The sequence below is a fragment of the Stegodyphus dumicola genome, chromosome 1 (genome assembly GCF_044657685.1).
Source record: "Stegodyphus dumicola isolate Sdum_Otavi_A_Nest chromosome 1, ASM4465768v1".
In the NCBI taxonomy this organism is placed as follows: domain Eukaryota; kingdom Metazoa; phylum Arthropoda; class Arachnida; order Araneae; family Eresidae; genus Stegodyphus; species Stegodyphus dumicola.
The window spans coordinates 162,290,855-162,316,509 of NC_140768.1; the positions used below are offsets into that span (position 1 = coordinate 162,290,855).

General features: G+C 33.2%; 1 protein-coding gene across 3 annotated transcripts in view; it reads right to left on the reverse strand.

The window, feature by feature from the left end:
* The window catches only part of RecQ4 (RecQ4 helicase), a 105,541-nt gene that overhangs the window by 33,860 nt on the left and 46,026 nt on the right, over positions 1-25,655 (reverse strand). For all 3 annotated transcript variants that reach the window (XM_035370522.2, XM_035370531.2, XM_085822851.1), the window contains exons 10-14: positions 25,447-25,583; positions 20,832-21,098; positions 17,355-17,537; positions 11,083-11,251; positions 10,858-10,947 (exon numbers count right to left, since the gene is read on the reverse strand). In XM_035370522.2, the coding sequence (XP_035226413.2) occupies positions 10,858-10,947; positions 11,083-11,251; positions 17,355-17,537; positions 20,832-21,098; positions 25,447-25,583 (846 nt within the window). The remainder of the gene's footprint in view (positions 1-10,857; positions 10,948-11,082; positions 11,252-17,354; positions 17,538-20,831; positions 21,099-25,446; positions 25,584-25,655) is intronic.

The following is a 25,655-nucleotide window of genomic DNA, read 5'->3' on the forward strand; positions in this document are numbered from 1 at the left end:
GCCCGGGTTCAGAGAAGGCATGTATGTAACTGTCCGTTATACATAAATAGAGAGAGGAGGGAGGAAAAAAAAAAAAAAAAAAAAAAAGCTTGTCTGAGGAGAACTGGCTGTGGAGATGGAGTCAGTAGGCAGGAAGCTTTCCTGTTGGTGGAGCAGGTGGCTTTTGGTCCAGAAGAAAGCTGGTTGGCTGCAATAAGTGCGAGTTAGTTCACATGCAAGTAGAGGGGAGGAGACTCTTTTCACTGCCACACGATTTAGAAGGGATGCCAGAAAGTGGGGAAGGTTTAGTGGGTACAAGTAAATAAAATTTAAGAATAAGTAACTAATTTTAAGTTAATACTTTCAACAACAGCAAGAGAATAAATCTTAACAGGATCAAATATTATTTACCATTATGATGAAGGCATAGTTGTAACTGTCCATCCCTTCATAGGAGGCAAAGGTGGCCCATCTATTAGGTGCCTCTATAATAAGGTGATCACCACTTCTGGCCTTAATAGTGGCTAAATCACAGTCGGCTGAAGGCCCACTATTGGTTAAAAAAAGTTCTAATTATGTTTGAGAGATAAATAAAAGTGTTGACGTTTGAAGAAAGCTTATGGGTAACTCATCATTTTGGGATTTTACCATCAGAGATATCTAAGCTGATTGCTATGGAACTGGAGGAAAAATTTCAGAATTATGCTCATATAAAAAGTGTCCTTCTCAATCAAAATAAGATGACAGCAAAAAAATTCAGGAGGTTGGTCGCAGAAACTAAGAAGAATCCTGGTGGCTCTTAGAAGGAATTTTACTTTGGTCGTATCATGAAGGTTGGTTTCCTGAACTAAAATATTACAATTTTGATCAGCTAAAGAATTTGATGATTTCGGGCCAAGTAGTAAAACACACTTGTAAAAAATTGCAAAAAAACTTTTTGGATGAATGGAAGCAACTGCTTTTCCATGATGTTTAGGATAATTTAATGCCTATAACGTAAGGAGTGCATCTCTGGAAGATCGAGGAAAAGCTCAGGCAAGTTTTAAGTCAGATGGTCATTCTTTAAACAGAGAGAGCTTTGCTGTAGGTTAGAGAAGTGCAAACACAAGGAAAAGCTTTGAACTCTCGGTAAGATGCTATGGTTGTGCCACTACAGGAGTCTTAAATAACAAGTGCCCAAATTGTCCTTTCAATAAACAAGACAAGGGCCTCCTGACAATTCGGTCAGGTCCTTATATGCTGACTTTCCTATTTATCTTGATACAGGAGTTAGCCAATCTGTAGGAGAAGAGATGTTGCTTAATTGTTTGAGTCCCAACCCGATCCCACTGTTAGGATTTTATGTTGAGAAAACCCAGTTCATTTCGAACATTGGGGACAAAACGAGAAACACTTACGCAAGAAAACGTCCGATTGCTTTGCATAAATGTGGTAGAACGATGAGAAAAAGATGAGAATCGTGTCACCTAACAAATACAAGAAGTGCTATTGCTCCAATTGGGATTCATCGATGTAAAATAAACAAAGCGCTGCTTAGTATTTCTTCACATTAAGTAAGACAAGCACAACCGTGCTGCTCGGGTCTTTTTGTACTCATTTAGAGAAAGCACGGTTGCATTGTTTGGGATTCTTCGACAGTACATTTTCAATACTCCCAGGGACTCAAAACGGTTAAATAATTCCAAAAACATGAGGAGCAATTTGAGGTTCAACAGAGTAAAATTTCCCTGGCTGATTGTTATACCTTCAAGTCTAATGTTCTACAGATGGCAGCATCAATCATATTAAATGGCCAAATTATTGTCAGTAAGATGTTATTTCTACCCCATGCAAGAAGAAATTGAACTCTTTCAGGAGCTGACTTTTTTACAAAAATACATATTGTTATACTTTTTCATCAAAACAGTTGGTTTTATCCTGAGGAGTCTTGGCAACTGTTGTGTTCGACTTCAGAATTCTACTAAAGAAGGAAAGACACAGAGTAAACTTCATGGTTGAAATATGCTCTCTTCTTCCTGAAGAAGGCATGAATCTAACACATTCTCAATGAGATTAATTGGATTCTTTATTATGTTCATTTCAAAGAATCTTTCAACAAGGCAGAGACATTAATACCCCATTGCAGTATCTCCTTATAGACTTTCCCCTTATAAAAAGGAAATTTTACAAAAAGAACTAGATGATCTCCAGAAGGGCAAAAGTGTGAATCACTCACTGTATGTACCTCCCATTGTTTTAGTCCGAAAACCTAGTGGTGATTTCAGACTTTATGTAGACTATAGGAAACTCAATGGTATCACTATCCCAGACAAGTATCCTTTGCCTTTGCTGGATCACACTTTACATCACACTAAAATGACACCATTCATGTCCACAGTTGATCTGAAGTTTAGGTACCGTCAGATAGAAGTAAACCCTTCTGATAGAGACAAAACTCCTTTTTTTTTGCTCATTTGATATCTTTAGGTTTAAAAGAATGCCATTCGGGTTGCGGAATGCTCCGGCAACCTTCCAAAGGCTCATGGAACACTTCTGAAGTAGACTTCCTTCTGTAAAATTGCTTGTTTTTTGTTTTTTTGGATGACATCATAATCCTGTCACCTACTTGGAGCTTTGCCAATAGATCGAAATGTTGATTTGGATGCCCTTGAGTAAAGTATCTTGGACTGGCTCACCTGTAATACAACTGAAACTGATTTTGAGAAGACAACCATTCTTCTGTTAACTTCTTTTTCTAAGGATGTATGGCAAATACAGTCATTTTTACAAATATGCTCACAGCACTGCAAATTCATTCAATCTTTGCCAAAATTGGCAGACCATTGAACAATCTTACAAATTAGAAAGCTCTTTGGTCTTGGGGAAGATAAGACCATGCTTTTCAAACTCTGAAGAAATACCTAATTAATCCACCTATTCTAAAGCAGGCTGATTAGCCTAAACCTTTCATTCTGAGTACTGATGCAAGTAATTATGCTTTCGAAGCGGTTCTGCTACAAGGAGACAGTCCATCGGATGAACATCCAATCGAATATGCAAGCAGACTATTAAATTCTGCTTAAAGGACTTATTCAATGACAGAACAAGAAGCATTCACCATTGTTTGGGCATCAAATAAGTTCTGGGGGGTATACTGAAGGCTCTGACATTACAATAGTGTCTGATCATCAACCCCTCAAATGGCTCACAAGTCTCAAGTCCCCAACAGGTTGTTTAGCGAGATGGGCATTACAACTGAAAGCATTCAACCTGAAATGAATATTTTCTGGGGAAAAGCAATGTAGGGACAGATATGCTGTCCAGGTCTCAACACCAAATCCCAAACTTTATGAGTTAGATACTATTTCTATTTATCTTCCCTCGAGAAGTCTGAGTGAAATCAGAGACCGGCAATTTCAAGATAAACTGAGAAAGATAATCAGCTGTTTTGACATTTCAGAAAAAGTACTGACTATGTTAATTGGACAGAAAAGGGATACATTCTGAATCAAGGTGTTTTGTATAGATATTCCACACTCAGAGTTAGAAAAAGCTCAATTTGTAGTTCCATCACATGAACGTTTTAATTCTGAAACGACATCATGACGCTTCTCCATGAGCATTATGGGGTTGTGTTGAAGGAACTTTGCATAGGATATCTAAAAGATACTTTTGAAAGGGAATGTGCTCATTTATTGTCAACTACATCAAGGATTGTGTTGGGTGTAATGAGTATAAACTCTCCAATAAGAAATCTTCTGTATTATTGTAAACTCTAATCCATGCCCAGCATTTCGAAACTCACTCATTGGATCTTTTCGGACTCTTGCCTCTCAGTAAGAATGGCAAGAAATTGATCCACATCATTGAAGATTTTGCACAAAGTGGGTTGAACTGTTTTCTCTTAGTGAAGCGATAGCAAAGGGATGTGCAATGTTTGAGGAAGTTGTTCTCTGGTATGGTCTTCCAAGGTGTCTTATCAGTGATAATAGAGCACAATTCATCAGTGCTGTTATGAAAGAGCTGTGTTTCCTTCTTAATATTCATCAAAGCTGGACCCTGTTTTATTACTCTTAAACAAACAAAAATAGGGCTTTCAAGCCTAGACTAGCTAGTTTGGTAGCTGAAGATTACACTTCATGGGAAGATAAAATACCATACATAGGTTTTATAATGAACACAGCTAAGTGTGAGACTACACAGGAAACTGCAGCGTACCTTCATCGCAGAGAACTGAGAATGGTGGAAAATGTCAATGATGTTAAAGCTGTTATCGACAATGACAACTTTATGCCAGAAATAACCCCATACTTAAAAAGATTTGCAAGAAAGAGATTAGAGAAATAGTTGAACTCAAGCAAAACAAATGGAAGAAATATGTTGATCATCAGAGAAAAGCTTGTTCCCAATTCTTACCCTGAGTCCCCACACTTCATCCTATAAGTAAAGCATCACAATCCAAAACAGCCAAGCTTTTGCCTGGACGTGATGAACCCTATGTTATACTGTAGAGTTTATTTATTTTTCAATCTTTTTGGCTAAAATGTCGAGGAACCTAATGAACTGGTAAGCGATTTATCACTAGGTTCAAATAACTAAAGATGTAGACATCAAGAAGGGCTGACTAACCTTTATTTTGCTCAAAATAAAATGAACAATTGGCCCTTTTCTTGGGCTTACAACAAAGCCTCCACTCGGGCTTAAATTCAGAATAAGAAATAAGAACTAAATTAGAACTAACTAAGAGAGCTGAAGCTAACACAAGTGTCTAACTTGGTTGGCCCTTAATTCAAACTAGCCAGCGAATATGAAAAGGCACATAATAATACAGGCAAGTCATAACAGATTCAAGAGAGATTCAGCTTGAAGGCAAATGCACACTACTCAGGATTCCTAGCTCTCTCTAGCAAAGTAAGTTGAACCTTCCTTAAATACTACTTCTAACTCATTTGCATTCAACATGATTCTAAAAACTTATTCTGGTAAAATTGTAAGTGAGAACAAGAATAAAAAAAAAAGCACATTGAAATTAAAATAACTGTTATAAAATTAAGATATACCTTACAATACTAACACAAAAATCTCCACCCATTTATGTAATAACAAGCATTAAAAGCCTAATGTACAACTAGGAGTCTATCACATTTCTGCTCTTAGACCCTATGGTCTTAATGTGAATGTCAGCTCAGTCAGACCTTTAATGAAAAAAGGAAGACCCAGTAAAATGCAAGCTGGTTGCATTGCAGTCTCTGCAGTTTGAAATTGTCAACAGGAGGAGGGATGTACCAAGTCAACAAGTTACATGCGATTTCCCCTTTTTTTTTGTGATTCAGTGGCAATGGTGAAACAATGTTTTATTCATAATATTTTAATTCAAGAAACCAATTTGGGATTTTGGATATTGGTTTGTGATGGAATATTATGCTTAAAGAAATATGTACGACAACGTTTAACCCTTTGCGGCGCGCTATACGTTAACGTCGGAATTTCAACAAAAAAAGTTGTATGCAGTCTATTTAGTCCTAAAGGAGTATACAGGTAAAATTTTGTAAAAATTGCACTTACCGTTTTAATTCTGTGGGTGTTCCATGAGGTGGAACACTGCGCCGCCAGAGCTTTTAAAAGTGCGACTAAGCGAGGATTGCAGTGAATCACGAAAATGAGTAGAAGCGTTTGAATAAGAATGGTGGTGGTGTGGTGTATTTAATTACGGCAAAGCACACTAGGGCTATCTGCCTAAGGGGAGGGATGCCTTCGTGGAGGACTTTCTAAGGGAAACTGGCTCGTATACACGTTACACATGGGGAAAACCACGAAAACGGCCATGCAGCCAGCCCGTTTGCGGGATTCGAACCTCAGACCGAACTACCAGTGTTCAGCGACTTTACCGCTCGGCCGCTGGTGGGCCCCTGTATAAGAATGAAAAAACTCTGTATTATGGCTGTATACATAGTTTCCTGAATATACACAGTATTCTTGAATATATATGGATAAATGAGATAAATATCTATATACACAAGTCCTATATACAAAAATATTTAAAAATTTTTGGATAGAGCGCGTCAGAAAGAGTTAGACCTCTCTGCGCCATTTATGGAAAATTAATAATAAAAAAATTAACTACGATTAATATTAACAATAAAGAAAAACAAGCCTATAATATATACATACACGAAAAATATCTACACAATTATTGAAAATAAATGGGAATGAGACTAAAACGCGGCAGCAAAAAATTCGCGCAGGTCTAGATGTGTCAAGCTACTGATAAAATTCGTGCCTAAAAACTACTCCCAAAAAATTCGAGATGCCAATATTAGGGCTTTCATAACACAAAACACACCTCACCTCTCAATACTGCTTTGTTTGAATTTATTACCCCAAAAGCAACAGAAACAGAAAACGTAAACAATGGATGTTCTCTCTTAAGCACAGATGTTCTGATTCGTAACAGCATGAGATCGCTAATGGCACAGTGTTCCCGCTAATGGAACACCCAGGTTTATTCAATGATTCTGCGTATGGTTTTTGTCTGAGAGATTAAAAAAATATAGAACAGATAATTTGGAGTACAGCCAGCAAAATTATGCCTAAATGTTTTTCCAAATAAAATTTTTTATATCATTAAAAAAATAGAAAAAATTACTTGAAAAAAAGTGGATTTTAATAACACATAATAAATGAAAATTCTGTGTCTCTTTGTGATATGCTGCTATTTACTGTTTAAAAAGAAAAGTTCAAAGTATATTATAAAGGCATTTTTATCTATTTATGGTTGAATTTAAAGGTTTCAGAAGCGATTCAATTTAGGTGTTCCATGTAGTGGAACACTGAGCAGCAAAGGGTTAAATAAATGTCCTTATTTTGTTTATCTGTTACAAAGTTGCATTTGCAGAAAACTATGGACACATCATGCATGGGGGCATAGCTAGAGTTTCCAGCGCCCTTGGACAATTGAAGAATTTGCGTCCCTTTCTGTGTGCCAAGAATGGAAAACATTTCATTAAAAAATTTCGTAGCATCAATTTGGTGCCCCTTGGATGCTGTGCCCGGGAACAGATGTCCCCCCTTGCCCCACCCTAGCTACGCCACTGATCATGCAGCTAGCTTGTTACACAGCTGGGAATCAAGCTCAAGGCAAAACTGTTAGTGCTTTACACCTTGAAATATTAGATAACTATAAAGTGTATTAGATATTATAGAATATTAGATAGAATATTATGTATATTATAGAATATTGTACAGGGTGAATCTGAACCAGAGGGCAAAGATTTAGGGACTGATAGAAGGCAAATATACGAGCAATATTTGTCATAGAATGTATGGTCGGAACTCAAACGGTGAGCCACTAGTGGCATTGTAAATAAATGGTATAAAAAGGATCGGCCCTCTCTCCTAATGGCATTTTTTACTGTGGATTGCCAAGAAGATTGCTGGTTATAGAAGCCACAAAATTTCCAGGGTGATGGATTGGTTTAGGTCAGTGCTTCTCAAACTTTTTTGGTCCGCGAACCGGTAAAACTTACGAAAAAATATTGCGGACTGGTGGTTTTTCCCCCACCTTCCTTCCCCCCAAAACTTTACAAGGTATTCAAGAATTACTACATAAGTTAATTGTAATATTCTTATTATCATTTTCCCACAATCATATTTAAATATATGTGCCTTCTTACTCATCCTGGTTATTGATTTTTAATCCACCTAAAATTAAAGAAATAGTAGTTATAGCACAGTATTAAATTCAGTGGTTATTAAAAACTTACGCTGATGTATAGTTTTCAGTTGTCCAAGTGTGCAGAAGAATGTAAGCAAGATAAAAAGCAAAACCTAACCTAAGACGCCTTAAACACTACAACAGATATTCAGCGTTCAAGTAATCAGCAATACTCAAGGCAGACAGGGGCACACTAACTAGTGTACTAAGTGTTACGGCATGGCAATTTATGAAAGGCGATTAGGTACACAGCTGACAGTTTGTTATATTTTTCATCATTGATCACATTATTATCTAAACTAATAAATTATTATTAAGCTGAACAAATATTAACTTGGAAAAAAAAAAAAAAAAAAAAAAAAAGGAGCCTTGTTCAGGCTTTCTTATCTTGTCTTATCTAATTATATCTCGCTTCGTTCATTTGTGCTTTTGCAGCTCAGGATGATGGTTCGGTAAAACCATCGAAACTAGTCCTGTGAAAATTTGAAAATATAATGCTGATTTTTGTTGTTTGGCTTCTAAGTTAATAGTAAACTATCGTTATAGTAATGCAAGTGCTGTTGTAATATCGGTTGTCGGCCGATGACACTTTAGGTTTTGAGCAGATAGCTGAATATTTCACGGACCGGCAAATATTTCTTGCGGGCCAGTGGTTGAGAAACACTGGTCTAGGTGATCCCATAGCTTGGCCACCAAGATCACTGGATCTGTTATGTTTGGACTTTTCCTGTTGGACCATATGAAAAGCCTAATCTACGAGTGCCCCATTGAAAGCAATATGGATCTAGTCACTAGAATCGCCATTGTTGCTGGCAATATTCGGGAAATGCCTGGTGTCTTCACAAATGTGCGTCAATACCCTATCCCGCAGTTGTGAAGCCTACATTACAGCTGGTGGAAGGTCTTTTGAGCAAGTTCTGTGAGCATGTTCTGCAAATAAAATGTTTTCTGAAGTATCTTCTCACCTTCTTGTGTTAACTCTTTAAATATGACAGTGGAAAACTACCCTGTCTCACCACTTGCTTTCTGAGCATACATTCTATGATGAATATTGCTCATAAAGTTGCCTTCTATTACCCCCTCAAGTTTTGTCCTCTTGTTCAGCTTCACCCTATATACAGTACAAAGTCTGAAATCTGGACTCATTGGGACTTCAGCGATTCTGGATTTGGGATTTTTCCGGAAAATAGATCATCAGTTTAAATTAAGTAAGATGGCATGTAGAAATTATAAAATTAAATATATGAAATAATGAAGTATTTATGATCTAAAGAGTATCAATATTAAAAAAAAAAAAAAAAAAAAAAAAAAAAAAAAAAAAACTTAATATTTATTTGCTTACCTTATTAAACATTTCTTTCAATGTAAGTTTTAAGTTACTTCGTTTTTTGTGCTAATACTTTCTCTTTAATTCTGTAGACAGAGAAGATAATCTCTTGTTTAGTAACATTGTTGAAGTCCTGTAACTGCTGTTTCGAGGATTCCGACTAACTTGTCAATCGAAATTTTCTCATTTTCAGTAAATTCTCTGTCACCTTCATCACTATCGGTAGCGGTATTTTCTGGATTTAGAACGATACTACAGATTTCTCCATTCGTTAATTGATTGATGATTGAGAAGCACTGTCATCACAATGAAAAACTTCTTTTATATCATCTTCCTTTATTACTGCTTCTCCACATTTCTTTACAAAATCCGTTAACTGGAAAATTTCACCTTTGTTTTGCGATATTAGAAAACCTTTAAAATTAATGCCTGTCATCATCAAATTTAGTTATCCTTCACTATACGTATTTGGCTATGCATCATGAGCTTGGCGACTAACGACAAGTTGTTCTGTTAAATTTTGTCTTGGTTCTATCGCATACTGAGACAATTAAGCCTGAATTGTATTTTGTTATTTATTATACTTATGTCTATTTCTTGCATGTGCTTAAGGCTTGAATTCTGAATAAATGAATTCCCACATATACTTTAAGCTTTATTGAGGGCAGGCACTAGATATTTTACTGCCTGATGCATTCTTTGTGGGTCCTAAATTCTGCAACTCGGCATGGCCATACGAGGCCAGGCACTGGATCTGGGTTTATGCGAATAACAAATCAGTTACTCTTATTTCAAATAGCCCTAAATGTAATCTTTGGGTCAACAAAATCTATTTTTAGCATATGGAAAGAAATTTTTGGTAAATGTTTCCTCATCAACATTTTTTTAGCGCATTTAACTGAAATCTGTAATCATCGCCAAGTGTACTGTCAACATAAAACGTTACCACACTCCTTTATTATTCAAATGCTAACATAAAAAAAAAAAAAAATGTTTAGGCATTGCTAGATGAGTCATTACTCAAGTTGTCATGTTTTGATAAACATGCGGTAATGAAAGGAAAAGTATAATAAATAATGATTTGCCAGGTTGGCATCGGATCAATGATGTATCTATGTGGAATGTTTCCAGTTTGAGGATGTGTGCCAAGCAAATACGCAGCAATGGAGTCAAATTACTGATTGTACAAATTTATGCTAAAATGATTGTTTCTTCAGTAACAAGGTATTTTATTTAGTGTCGAAGTGAAATTAAGAATCGGGACTCTCTAGATGTTTTATTATGCACGGAGGGGGAAATCAAATGCGCATGCGTAAAGCCTAAGAGAAAAATTTTCTTGGTGGTTTTGAGGTCTGGATTTTAGATCATTCCGGATAATGGACGTCTGGATTTCGGACTTTGTACTGTATTATAGAATGTTAGAAAACTATAAAGTTTGTAAATTAGCTAAACATACTCAAACTAAATTTCTTACATTGAAATCAAACAGAAAAGTACCAGATTTAAAAGCTGACAAAATGCTAGATTTTAAGATATGTTTAATCTGATCAAGTTATATTTGTATGTTCAAATTATCTGATTTATTTCATCAATCAAACTAAATTTCTTACATCAAAATCAAACAGAAAAGAACCAGATTTAAAAGCTGACAAAATGCTAGATTTTAAGATACATTTAATCTGATCAAGTTATATTTATATGTTCAAATTATCTGATTTATTTCCTTTAATATCACTTTTAATTTAATAGCACAAAAATATTTCAACAGTACTAATCAGCATTTGCATCTGTAAAACATTTTTGCACTGCCTGAACATAAAATGAAAAGATATCAAAACTTCAAAGGAGATTTTTTTACCAGACATAAATTGCTTTTGAATAGAACGTCTTCTTTGTGGTGGTAACCCAGCATGATATGCTTCTGCTGTCCATCGGAAACATCTTTTCTCTTAAAAATAAAATAAATGTCTAACATTTTAAAATATATTGAATAAATCTAAGATTAAGATTTTATTTCCTGTTTAAATGTTAATAAATGTGGTTTACATTATCTGAAGTCAATCAAATGTGAATGGACTCTCACTTTTCTTTGCTTTTGACATTATGGCCTGTTCTCCTTCAGGAAGCAAGTCATCCTGCATACAAGTTCGTATTAATGCTGCCAAGCGTTCTGTTTCGACACGTCGAATGCAATAAATGATTATAGATGAGCATTTGTGAAAGCGATCACCATTTAGAAGTTGTAACAATGCCTACAAGAAGACAATACGTCATTAGCATAAAGCAAAATTAAACATAATTTCACTTATAATAATTTTTCCAAATTCATGTCTATTGTTTTTTTATTATGTTTATAATGAAAGGTGGCAGAGTTCCTTTCTTGACAAAAGTATAAAGGAGACATATAAGCAGATTTTGTAATGGAATGTGTGCAGAGAAATGGCTGGAGTAAAAGCTAGCACATAAAGAAGGTATGAACAACAGGTAAAGACAAAAGATATGAACATTTTCATGATTCAGCTTCCTATTATAGGTGCTAAAAAAAAACAACCATCATCAGTAATAAAAAATTCATGGTAGATGCCCATGGATTGACATACATTATCCATGGATTGTTTACATTAGACATTCCACCTACATTTCCAGCAGCAACTGGCAGTCTGGCTCACATTAGACTCAATGGAACTTTTTTTAAGGCATGCTGTCAACGTTTCCAGAAAAAGAAGTCCATGCTTGTTAGATCTGGTAATTGTGGCCAAAGAATAGGCAGCATCGAGGTAATTTCTGATGCTACTGCTGAAGTGAAGTAAGAGCCTATCATGCTGGAGCCACATTCATGTGCAAACAGCTGAAAACACATCAGAGAGTTCTGGTAATATAGCATGTAGAAACATGTTATATATGCAGCTGTAAGTGACTAAAAGGAATGTATGGTCCTACTAAGTAACAGTGTAACATGCTGAATCTTACATTAATGGAGAATCTTTCTAGGTAGGCATGGGATTTTATGCCGTGAGGATTATCATGCAACCGAAGGTGACAATTGTGTATATTAAACATAGTCCTAATGTGTAAACATAAGCCCATCAGTGAATACAGCATACAAAAGGAAGTCAAGATTTGCTGCAGACTGTTCCACAGGTGGAAAACATTAAGTTATAGAAGATAATCAACTGATTTTAACCCCTTAACTGCTGCAGAAAACATACAAGATTCATTTCCCAGTGCCACGGTTTTTCACATAGGCACGCATAGTTATGCGATGCATTAGGGGGAAAATAAATGCAAGTTTTAATTTCTAAAAATTGTTTACTTTCACAAAATAAAGAATAAAAGAAAAAAATGAATGCACAAAATTTAATGTTTTGATAATAAAAAAGATCCCTAAAATGGAGTTTCAATCAATTCATTTTTAGACCAGTAAAGTGCAATATCAGGTTTCAATGTTATACCTTGTGAAATCAGTATGCCTAAAAAAACACATATATTTCTTCTGAACTGGTTGAATGCCACGATCTCATTCTTGATTTTTCGTTTGCAAGATGTTGGTTCATATACTCATCTACAAAACGGTTAATTTCAGTAACAATAAGAAGCAAGAGCAGTTCATCAAAAAATAATTCAAAAAGATAAATTGGGTTTGAAACATCCATTATATCTTTCTTTATTCCTGGAACCTACGAAAAAGTAAACGAAAACGGAGGACACAGAATAAAAAAATATGTTTTACTCAAACACCAGCCAATACCGTGCAGTCATTACTTTCACTGCTTTAGATACACCTCTCTCTCCAATTTCTCCCCACATTTCTCTGAAATAGTATCAACCTTCGCATACTTTGTCAAGGTCATTGTGGTGTTGCATTCCAAAGCTTTGCGAATAATTTTACGGGTAGCAGCGCAAAGCAAATGATAGTATTTTGGAAGGGCATATATATACATACACCTGGGGCAGTTAATGCATCGGCTGAGCAAGGTGCATACATTCGCCTGCAGCAGTAAGGGGTTAATGTCTGCACTCTCTACAAATGATAACTTATTTTTACAATCAAATGGCTCATACTCAAAGCATATCCAATAGTTTTTGTGCTTTTGGCAGGATTATCCTTAGATGCACACTGCGGAAAAAAAAAAAAAAAAAAAAAAAAAAAAAGGAGGGATGATAGTGTAATGGCTTCGTGGTTCAATAAGGCACCATTTAACAAGACGAAATGAACATTTATTAAAAATATGATTCAAAGCATAATAGTAAACTCACAGCAGTACTTCGCTCCTACAGCATAGCGAAATCTACTGCCTTCCTCTTCTGAGGCTAACATGCAACTCTCATAAAATACATTAACCCTTCCTGGAAAAGAGGCTACACGCGCCAAGCACGTTCTGTTGATCGCCAAACAGTCGGCAGATACTACAGATAGTCAGAAGTCGTTAATCCGGACTCGTCGGGACTGGTGATTCTGGATTATCGATTTTTCCGGATTATAGATCATCAGTTTAAATCTCGTAAGATGGCATGCAGAAATTCTAAAATTAAAAATATGAAACCGTAATTTATGAAATAAAGAACAATTATGATCTAAAAGGTATCAAAATTTACAAAAAAAAAAAAAAAAAAAAAAAGCTTAATATTTATTTGTTTATTTTATTAAACATTTCTTACAATGTAAGTTGTTTAAGTTGCTTCATTTTATGTGATAATACTTTCTCTTTAATTCTATAAACAGACATAATTTCTTGTTCAGTTACAAAGTCCCGCTGTTCAAGTCCCGTTAATTGCTGTGCCGAGAATACCGACTAACTTGTCAATCGAAATGTTTTCGTTTTCACTAACCTCTCTGTCACATTCTTCATGTCTTTATCCATTTTTTGCAGCAATTCCACTTTTTGTTTGTTGGACATCGAAACATACTTTCGTTTTGTAGATCCTTTGAAAGTTCCAGCATCGGAAATTCTATTTGACATTATCGAAAGTTCAAGTTTACTTTTATAAAATTGCTCTTACAGTCTGCAAAAAATAATAAGCAGGATCTAATTCGAAGATTAAGGAACAACGCAATCATTAACATTTACTGAAATAGATAATTAGATAATTTTAGCTTACACTGTCCGTTATACATTAAATGCGCAGGCGAAAACGTATTCTGCACTTGCGCACACGCATATACGCAGTAGTCAAGGTCTTACGTGCACGCGTAAAACGGCGCACATGCGCAGAAAGTTTTTAGCTTTGAGGTCCGGATTATAGATCATTCCGGATTATGGGTGTCCGAATTAATGACTTTTGACTGTATATCTCCCATTCTACTGGGCCGCTTGACGAAATTCAACTTGCGCTTTTCATGTCTTGAAAGTGCGAATAAGGATATGTATTAGATTTATATATAGCATTGTTCTAATGTAGGTATTTTGACACAAAATAGGACTTTTTCTGAAATGACATGGCAATTTTTTTTCATATTTTGGTTCTACGGCTCAAATTATGCCTAAATATTCAATTTTGTAAAATTTTGCGTGAAATTTATGAAGAAATTCAAAAATTTATCTTGATCCATTTTTTTTCACTTTGCGCCAAGAATAATTTGCTTGGCAAATTTCTTAATTCTCAGCAATCTATTTTCCTTTCCTTATTTTCATTGTAGATAAGCGGAAAAAAAGTTATCATTCATACTTTCAAATAATTTTGACAAAATACGTCAACCACATTTGGCATTATTATTGCTTATAACAAATATGTCAAATTTCAAAATGCACCAATATGTAAATTCACGTATATCTTAGGAAATTTTGAATAAAAACTCTTATTTTTTGCAGATATGCTCAGAAAAATGTTTACTTTAAGTTGATGATAAAAATTTTATAGGTTATAATTCAAATTTTTTTCAAAAAATTTATAAAAATTATTTAAAAATACAAATTAAAAAAAAGTAATAAAAATGGACAAATTTTATTTTGGAGTGAAGCCTAAATTTCAAAATATGAAAGTAAGAATTAAATTAATTGAATAAAAAAAGAGATAGTACTAAATATATGTCAAATTCACTTAACATTGAGGAGCTAATTTTTTAAAAACTACTCATGTGATTTTTACAAAACTTGGCAGTTTGGCATAATTTGAGTTGTAGAATCGAAATATGGAAAAAATTGACATTATTTCAGAAAAAGGCTGATTTTGTGTCAAACTACCTATATTATACTAAAATCTTAAATTAACTTGTTATGTTCATCAAAATTATAGTTGTAATTTTTAGTCCAAAGGGGCTTTTTGTCCTTGAGGGACTATTGTTTTCGTTTTGCGTTTTGTGTTGAAATCTTTAAAAAGCTGTATCACTTTTCAGACTGTTGCCACCAAATATTATTGCCCTGTCTTATATTTGAATAAGTTAAATAATGAAGAATCTGCATAAATGTATGTATGCTTCTCCCATTGTGATAAAACAACGGTACCTACATCCATCCAATCTTGAATGACGTAATCCTTTACCGAATATGGGCATCTGGAAGCCATAATTTGAAATTTGTTTTATTATCGATTTCATATTTTGTAAAACTTTGTTTTTGATTAACAAACTTGAGGATTTCAAAGTGAGTAATGGCAACGTTGTACAGAAAAAAACCTTTTATTCCCAGTGGGCGCGAAGTGGCCACCGAGCATTGTTAATGCTGAACTCCCAGAAAAAAATCGATGAAAAGATTCCCGAAATCCACCACTTCACAATTTCGGAGTATCCTCAAATTTCACGAACTTTTTTGTTTGATGTTGTGATGCAAGATCTAAGCTATCACAAATTTTGTGCCAGATGGGTACTTGTCAGAAGACCACTAAAAGCAGCACATGGCAGCAACTTTTCTCAGGGCATACCACGAACAGTGAATCACTTCTGGATCATCTCGTAACAGGAGACAAGACTTGGATAAAGTTCGTGATTTGTGTGTGCCTGGCTTGCAACACAGCACGTCAACGATGAGGGGGAACATGCATCGTCACAGGCATCCGTGCATGATTGAAGTCTCAGGCGGCAACTTTCTATGACGATGCTATTAACAAGCTCGTGTACCATTATGATAAGAGTCTTAATTTATATGGAGATTATGTAGAAAAATAGCTGAATAATATGTCTTTCAAATATATGTAATAAAAAATTTTACTTTCATTTTTCTTTTTTTAATTCTAAAATGTAAGTTACTTTTTGAATAGCCTACTTAATAAGGATTCTTTAAAATATTGTTCGGAAATGGCATGTAAGTATTACTGTTATTATTATATATTGTGTTGTTTATTTTTACTTGTACTTCACAAGCCAGGCAAAATTATACCGAAGATCTTGGCGCAAATCTGAAATCGCCAAATACGGTTGGGGGCCATTATAACAAAGAAGTACCAAAATTGCTTTTGATAAATACTTCTGCATATAGTTTGTCAAGAATGCATATGTGCCAATGCAGAATACAGTTGCAATGCTACATGGAACTCAAAACAAATTTCCCTTTCCAAGACCTACAAAACAGCTGCGGTGCCTTCAGAAATTGCAAACAAGTCTGCAAGTGTGCACAGTAATTGCAAGCATATCTCAATGAATTTTTCCAGCAAGTTGATAACAACATAGTTTGATAAAAATAGCATTTAATGGGAGCAACTTTTCTAAAGGTTATCCTTTGTAAATCTCATCAAAAATATGAAATCATTTTCTGTTGCTAGATCTTTGTTAAGAGCTGACATTTAAATAGTTTGCTCTTCTTCGTACAGTTTCACACTGATGTAGGGGCCTTGTTTTTTACACTTTGCGAAAACAGAATTATCTTCACAACCACTTCTGTAACTATGCATAATTTCTTTCGGTAAGGATTACACACCATTACAAAAAGCATTTTAAAAATCATCTCACTAAATTTATGTATTAAATTTACTTATAGGATAAAGTTACATATTAATTAGTACCTTATCTCATTAAAATATAACTTTTTTTCCCCCAAAAATATATGCAATATTTTTCTTTCATTGAAATAGAAGAAAGGCAATCCTCTGAATAAATAAATATGAAGAAAACAAAGTTAAGCTAGAGAAAGATCTTCGCATATTATGAATGTATTAAATTTTTGCAAGGAGTGATTTTTATTTCTGCAATTACAAATGAGTGGCAACAGAAGTATTTCTATGTGAATGGCAACAGTGGTTCTGGTTCTTTCATATGTAAAAAATATTTTGTTTTTGTATCTTGTAATATGATGCTTTTGTCTGAAATAAAATATATATAAAGTGAAAATATGATTTTCCATACATATAAACAAATTTTGACAATTTTCACTCTTAGCACATGATCATTATTTCTTTTTTTTAATACTAAATTTGAAAACGTACCTTATCTTTATCTTTATCCCTAGAAACAGATAAATGAAGATTAAAAGGAACATTGCTATATCCAACAACTGAATCATCAGCACATTTTAGATCTAATTGAGAAATTATGTCCTCAATAGCAGAATGAGTAGCAGTGGCAGTCAAACCCAAGATGCATTTAACTCCGATGTTTTGAGTTAAAACCTATGAGAAAGAAAAATATTAATGCCTCAGATGTACTACATATCAAAACTACCAACAATTAAAATAAGGGTTTGTAAATTAAATACTATATGCTATTTTTGAACTGATAAATTCAAAATGTATCTGTAGCAGAAAAATATATAAATAAAAAATTGAAAAAAATCTGAAAGCTTTTTTTTCAATTTTTTATTTATATATTTTTCTGATCCAGATTACGCCCAAAAGGTCATTTTTTAAACATTTTCTGTGTTACCTTTATTTATTAAATATCATGTTCTTTGCACTTAAACCATAAAATTTAATTCAACAGCAATATAGCAAAATAATTCTAAAATGAGCATATATTTCGAATTTCCGATACACAATCTCGCGTGCTAGAGATAAAAGTTTTTTTTTTTCTTTCTGTACAGTGTTACAAAATATGAAATCAATAATAAAACAAATTTCAAATTCGAAGTTAGGGCTCCTAGATGCCCATATTTGGTGGAAGATTACGTTATTCAAAATTGGATGGCTCTAGGTACCGTTGTTTTATCACAATGCAAGAAACATACATACATTTATGCAGATTCTTCATTATTTAATTTTTTCAAATATAATACTTCAAAAATTTCAAATACTTGATGGCAACAGTTTGAAAAGTGAATAAATGCAAAATGCCAAAACGAAATTAATAGCCCTTGTGAGCTAATGCTCCTTAAGGCTAAAAAGTAAACACAATATGTAAAGCACATTTATGCACATGAGTAAAGTAATAAAAATCTGATGCTCTCATGATCAGTATTTCATAAATAACTCACCCATCTCTAGCGAATGAAATGCTGAATAATATAAAATTAGAAGCACTGCATGCTTCTTAGAATGCATTAGAAAATTTAATATTTGTAAAGTGTTTAATCACATAAAATTTTGCCAGACATAAAGAACTAAATAACTGGAATAAATTCTGTGATTAAAAGGAATAAACTGAATTTTTTGTATTCTATACGTTAAACTTTTATGTAATTTTTTTCCCTACTATAGATAAAACTTATAACTTGATCTTTACTTCCCAAGCATAAAAAATCTTTGTTATGATTAATGATCCAAACTCTAATCCTTTTTTATTGTTAGTCCTTCAATAATTTGTTTTCAGCTATTTTTTGTTCTTTTTTTTTAGCTCAGAAGAATGGATCTGGGAATTTCATTTTTTATCATTAGCTAGTTTGTATTTTTTCTGTGGTTCTTTTACAGGCACATTTCATTTTTTAGCCCAAAGGGCTATTAGTCTCAAAATGGCATTTCACATCGTTTCACTTTTTAAACTGTTGGCATCAAATATTATCACCATGTATTATATTTAAAGAAACTAAATACAAAAACAATGATACCTAGAGCCATCCATTCTTGAATAATGTAGTCCTCCGACCGAACATGGGCACTTGGAAGCGAGAATTTTGAATTTGTTTTATTATCTATTTCATGTTTGGTTTATTTTAAAGCGAGCAGTGGCAACACTGTATGAAAAAACATCACTAATACTGGTGATGTTTTTTATCTTATCACCTGCACGTGATACTGTGTATGGGGAATTCTAAAGATATGGCTTTTAGATTTTTTTTCTTTTTTTAAATTTCATTCCTGCAGTTGAAGAAGAGAGTTTTGTTAACTTTTATAATTATAACACAGCAGATTTACTCATCTTATGATGATTACTTTTGTTTACTATTAATTTCTCTAACATTTAGCTTCTTGATGTGTTTGTAGCATTTATAACATATGAAAGATTTAGCTGCTAAGAGAAGATACAGAAAGACTTTAAAATAAAATTTTGATTTGAAATAAGATATGCATCAAAACAATGATAAAGATTAAGTTACACATTTTATGCATTCATAAATAGAATATATTTCAGAGTATAAAAAAAAATAAAGGTAATTTTTTAAACAATCTTTTTTTTGTTGTGATGGATGATTTCTTTTTAGGGATTTTCTAATATTAGAAAGAGCTTTTCTCTGAAATCAATGTCAGTCTAATGCTGGATTTTGTTTAACTTAAATAATTCTTCCATGTTTTGTCAGGGTTGCCACTCAAACAGAAGAATGAAATTCCCTGACTTTTCCAGGTGTGTTTTAAGAAAATTCCAGTCTATCCATGCAGTGTGCATTGGCTGTGCTGAGAGGTAAATTAATTATGATGACACTTGAAAATACAAAAATTAACCATTACATATGATTTATATATATAATCCCCAAAGGATTACTATTATAACTATAACAGGAGTTGTTTCCCCTCACTGAAGATTGAGATTAGAATCTGTCTAATCTGGATTAAAAAAATGTGCAGATATTTTGCAACTAAACGATAAAAAGAAATCTATTCAATGATATTTTTAAATAAATTCCGCTACTTTACATTTATTTAGCAGCATACATAAGCAAAAAATATGTGCATTATAATTTCGTGATGGTATGTCATCACACTGCTAGAATTAGTTTCAGGAGCATGCCAGAGAAAGTTGTCTGAAATTTGAAAATATTATTAAGTAAAAGTAAATACATTTAGTAGGAAGAAGTCACACTAAATTATTTGAATAACATTAAAATAAATTACTTAGAGATAAAAAAATTGAATTACAACAATCAACGATATTTTGGCGATAGATATATAGCCTAAATGACTGATTACTATTTTTTATATTACTGCAAAATGACAAATAAGGTATAGGTATATATAAAGGTTTAAAAGATTTTGTAGTAAAATCCTAGTATATAGTACAGCTTTGGCACAATTTTGAAAATTGTCGCCAGCACTAAAATGACCCATTTACTGCTTATCATAATATGGCCAAATCCTGTGTGTACCATATACTAGATTTAACCCAATTTTGTTTTATACGTGAATGGGAAGCTATTTTCTTTTGTTCAACATGCACAGCACAGGTGCATGTGAGTTTTTCAATTTTCGAGGTTACTGGAAACCAAAGTTTCCAAGAATTTGCCAAGAATCTGATTGGAGCTGCAAAAATTGCTGCACCTCATGCAATGAAAGTGATTGCTTCCAATGTTGGCGCAAAAAATCGCTTTTTTGGGGAAGGGGGAACAACCATATGAAATTCTCTGACTTTACCATATTTTGACTAAAATATTTTAATTCTCTGACTTTTTTGGCCAATTTTCAAATTCTCCGACTTTTCCCGTTTTTCCAAGTAGTGTGGCAGCCCTGTTTTGTGCATACCTATTTTTAGGGAAAATACCATTTAAATACCTGTCCCATGCTCCACACTTAATTATTTATTATTGGTTCATTTATTACCTTATAAAGTTGCAAATAAGATGGTCTAAAATTATGAGACCATTGTGATAAACAGTGGACTTCATCTATACAGGCAAATGAAATTGGTGGCAAATTTGAAGATAAAAATGATCCTGAATGTTGAAAACTACTTAGAACTGCTTCAGGTGATATTAACAATATATGAGCCAGGCCATCTTTTATATCCTGCATAGATTTAGCTTTCTGAGTTTCTGACATCCCACTGTGAATACACACTGCATGTAAACATTGTGGTAATCCTGCAACCTGGAACAGTAAATAAATAAAAAGCAATTTTATATAAATAAATAAAAAACAATTTTATATAAATAAATAAAAATATCAAATAATAAATTGTAAAACAAATGAAAAGTGCTGATTTATTTATTTTTCTTTTTTGGGAGAATGAACTAAACACATTATAAAAATTTCTTTTAGCTAAAAGAATCTATTAATTTACAGTTAAAACTGTACATTAGATTTTCCCCATTCTGTTTTACAAGCAGATTATAGATAATAAGAATACTAATAGCAAAATAGCTACAACAAAATTTTGATCTCTTCTTGTATGCATTTTTTCACAGCTTACAATTTTTCAAATTTTGCTTAGATATGCTGTCCCAGAAGAAAAGAAAGAAAATTCAAGATAAATTATGTTTAAAGTTTAATTTGAGAAATGCATTGCATAAAGATGACTATAAATATATTTCTACAATTCAAAATATAAACAAAAAATTGAAATTTTTTATATATAAATCTTAAAATGTGTGATTGTAGGCAAAAATGCTTGTCCCTTTCATTTTTTATCTTATCCAATTTCTTTGTTTTGTGACCTAATTTATTTTTTAAAATAAAGAAGATTAATTATTTCAAATAAGAACTATTAGTGTGTTACACTCATGATAGAAATTAATTACAGAAGTTTTTCTCTTGAGCAAATCAATAAAAATAATTTATCTTCCGCTTCATGTCAAGTCTGTTACCTTGAGATTATTTTACCCACAATTAGTTTGTAAATCTGTCTAAAAGGGACAGTACATATTCAGTGGCATCGCTAAACTAGTCAAACTTTGAATATGATATAGAATCAGACTGTATTGTCAGTTCTTAGAATCAAACTGCATTCTCAAAAATACTTTTAAACAAAAACCCAAATCATTAATATTCTGTAATGACACATAAAATACAGTAAAGCTATTTTAAAAATTAACACCCTTGCTTAAGATAGAATTTTTACACCATTTAGTACATTAATTTGCATAATTAATACTGCATTATTGATCTATTTTTGCTTTTTTGAGTTATTAAATGTAATATTTTTTACTTTGAAGATTCAGTTAACACAACTAACTTAATATGAATAAATTTTCGAAAATTTATAAAAAACATCAAGAGCAAATAGAAAGTTTGAGTGTATAATTAAAATTTCAAATTTTATTTACCACATTTGTCTAAATATATTTCAACCCAGCATCCTTAAATATATTGTACAAGGATAAAAGATTTGCATATAAGATGGCTCACATATATGAGCGTAATGGATTGAAAATGTTTTTAAAATTTAATTCTTTTCGCATAAAATGCAAAATCACAGAAAATTCAAAGTTGTAGCACAAGCTATGTACTGAAAACAGGGTTCATAGCCACATTTTAGTTAAAAAAATAAGCACCTATAAGCACTTTTCAAGCACATTTTAAGAAAAAAATAAGCACCTGTCTAATTACATTATACACAACTGCATAACCTTAAAAATTAGACTCGTAATTTAAAATATGAGAAATGCAGTATTTATTAAGAGAGAATAAGCATTACCTCAACCATGGAAAATAATTACTTTTTTTTAAAATTTTAAATAACAGTTCAATTTACAGAACTAGTTTACAATGAGAGAAAGAAAAACTATGCAGAACTAAACTACATTACAAGATTTAATGGTGAAATTTCAGTTCAAAATAGAGGAAATAAATAATAATAAGGCATATTTATTCTATTGCTTGGAACTTAATAATAAATACAATTTATTTTTCCACTTATATCGATATTTAACTAATTTAAATCTAAATTCTGAACATTTTCTAAATTTTCATTGTATATCAGTTTTCTCTTAACAGATATTGCAAGCAAAGTAATTTAAGTAAAAAAGAGGAACATTTCTGAAATCAGAAGACAGAAATGTGCTTCATGCAGTCATCCTTTAACAGTAAACTTTAACTACCCGCATACTTAAAAATTGGCGAATATTCAGACAGTCGAGCATAACTTGAAAAAGAGGAGCGGAAGGGGGATAGACTGTAGTTGTGCTTTAGATTTTTCCGCTAAATAAATACTTTTGACATTTCGGTATGTGCATCATATAAAAACAAACCAACGGAACAGAAAAATATTCTGCTTAGCAAGCACAGTAAAACTCTTTTAAGCATTCATAAACAAATCTCGGACCGAACATCAAAATTAATTATCTCTGCAAAATATCGCAAACGTTATTGCGCAATAAGTGCGCCGCAATTCTTCCCTACATGATATTACGCAATCGGATTCAACAACTGCCGGTATTAGGAGAATAAAGAACTAAATAAAGGAAAAGAAAGAGACTTAGCAATCCGGGGTGTTTTTCATTCTAATTTTCAACAGACTGCATTAAATTTCCGGAATAGAATCATTCTTCTCTTGTGTTGGTAAACCAAGAACTTTTAGGTCAGACGCAGGAATTTTAGTCCTATTCAATAGAACTTTTAGTCATATTTAAGACCTTTTAGCAGAACTTTTAGTCCTATTCAATCCAGATTGGAAAATGACAAAAAGGAAAAAAAAAAAAAAGTCCGTTGCTTGTTTTGCAGTGAACTGTAACAGTTTCAATATTCGAGATTTTGCAGAGAAAGGGGAGAACCTTTCAACCTTCATACCGTATAATGTATTGGCCAAAAAAAATGAAATTATTTTGACTATTCGATTACTTTCCCTTTATTTAAGCCATTCCGAATATTATTAATTAGAAAGCTAATCTGTGTTAAAACACAACCATTTTTGGAAGTTTACTATACTTCAGCAGTTACTGCAACTATGTTATTATAAACATTCATACATATGCTCATAATATAAGCATAGCGATCATAATAAACACGAATATGAACTGACCAAGCGGAACGAGAATGCCTATTATTAAGATCTTGATAGAAATTCAAATGTGTGTAGTATTTGGGTGGGAGGAAAAGAATGCCAAATGTACCGGAATTTTCTACTGCTTTTGCAATTCTTTGACCAACAGAACAACGGGCACCTGTCTGTACTCTCCGCGCAGACCAAAGGTTATGTTAATGCAGAGAAAGGGGGAAAAGCTATTTCCAAGAGTATGATTCTCCATTTGACATTCCATATTAGGAAAAAAAGTTTATTTAGTTTCGGCTTTGGTACGGGGAAAAATTGTGCGTTCATTTAAAAAAAAAGCACTAAAAGCAAAAAAATAAGCACTAAAAACAAAAAGCTTTTTTGGCTTTAAAGAAAAAGTAAGCACCTATAAGGGCCTTTATATTTTATTTTCAAATATAAGGACTTATAAGCACTTATAAGGACCGCTACGAACCCTGGAAAAGTAGTAACAAACATATTGATACTCATGACAGCCATATCATTGTTTCAAAAGAGGTAGTGATTAATTGAATTTCAGTTGTATTCCAAACAGGATGTATAACCAAGTTGGACATATTTTAAAGTATGTATACTGAGGTACTACTGTATAATTTTATTGAAAACTCTCCAAAAGGAAATACTCACAAACTTTCACAGAAGTCTACATAAGTGCATGATACAATCAATGAAATTTTATCATTATGGAAGTTATTTTTAAAACAGTACAAAGGAAAATGTGGAATTTGGAAAGTTTCTGAATGTTCAATTATTCTATTGTTTCAAAATGTCCGGGGCGGTAAGATAGCTTCTCCACAAAGCAGGTTTAGGATTGCCAGGAAATGGCAAGGGAAGGTGGGGTTGCCACATTTGGCAACAAAACTGGCGATATGCCATAGACGGATGGAGAACCTTCTAGAACGAATTCTTACTGGTTTAGCACAGAATGTTCTCTAACACAAGCCAAAAGCTATATAAACCCTGCTGGTATGTGGAGAGTCAGTTAGTCAGTGAGTTCACCAAAAGAGTCTCTTACTGTATCACGAGTTAGTGCATCATTGAGTTTGATCTTAGAGTGTGTTAAGTTCTGGGAACAAATGAACCGAGGAGTTGGGAGCTGTACTCTAGTGCATTGTGGAGTGCATAGTGAGTTGTAGCATCGAGAGTACATGGAGTTCCGAGAATGACCGAGCAGAGTCGGGAACTGTACTCTGGTGCTTTGCCGTGAAGCTCTCTCCACCGTTTTAGCCTGATAACCTGAAGGCTGTGTCACTGATCATTTCAGCATGTTTATAGTAGGTTTTTGATGATTGTAAATGTGTTATTGGAGCTGCTTTGAATAATACTGGTTAATAAACTGTGTTTCGATACTTCATCGAGTCATTATTCACTCCAAATCCGCACGAACCCCATACGAACGTAAAGGAAGAAAAGCGCAACAATATATTTATGTAAAAAAAGTTTTTTTTTTTTATATCTTTGTTTTCATACCTGATCTTCCATGAGAGAAACTAAGGGTGAGATAACGAGAGACAGACACTTGTAATGTTTAGCATACATATATGCAGGCAATTGGTAACATAATGATTTTCCTGAACCTGTTGGCAACACTACCAAAGTTGATAAACCTGAAGGAAGAAAGATACATGAAACACAAAACATAAATGCACTCATTATTAATTATTTACATAATCACAGAG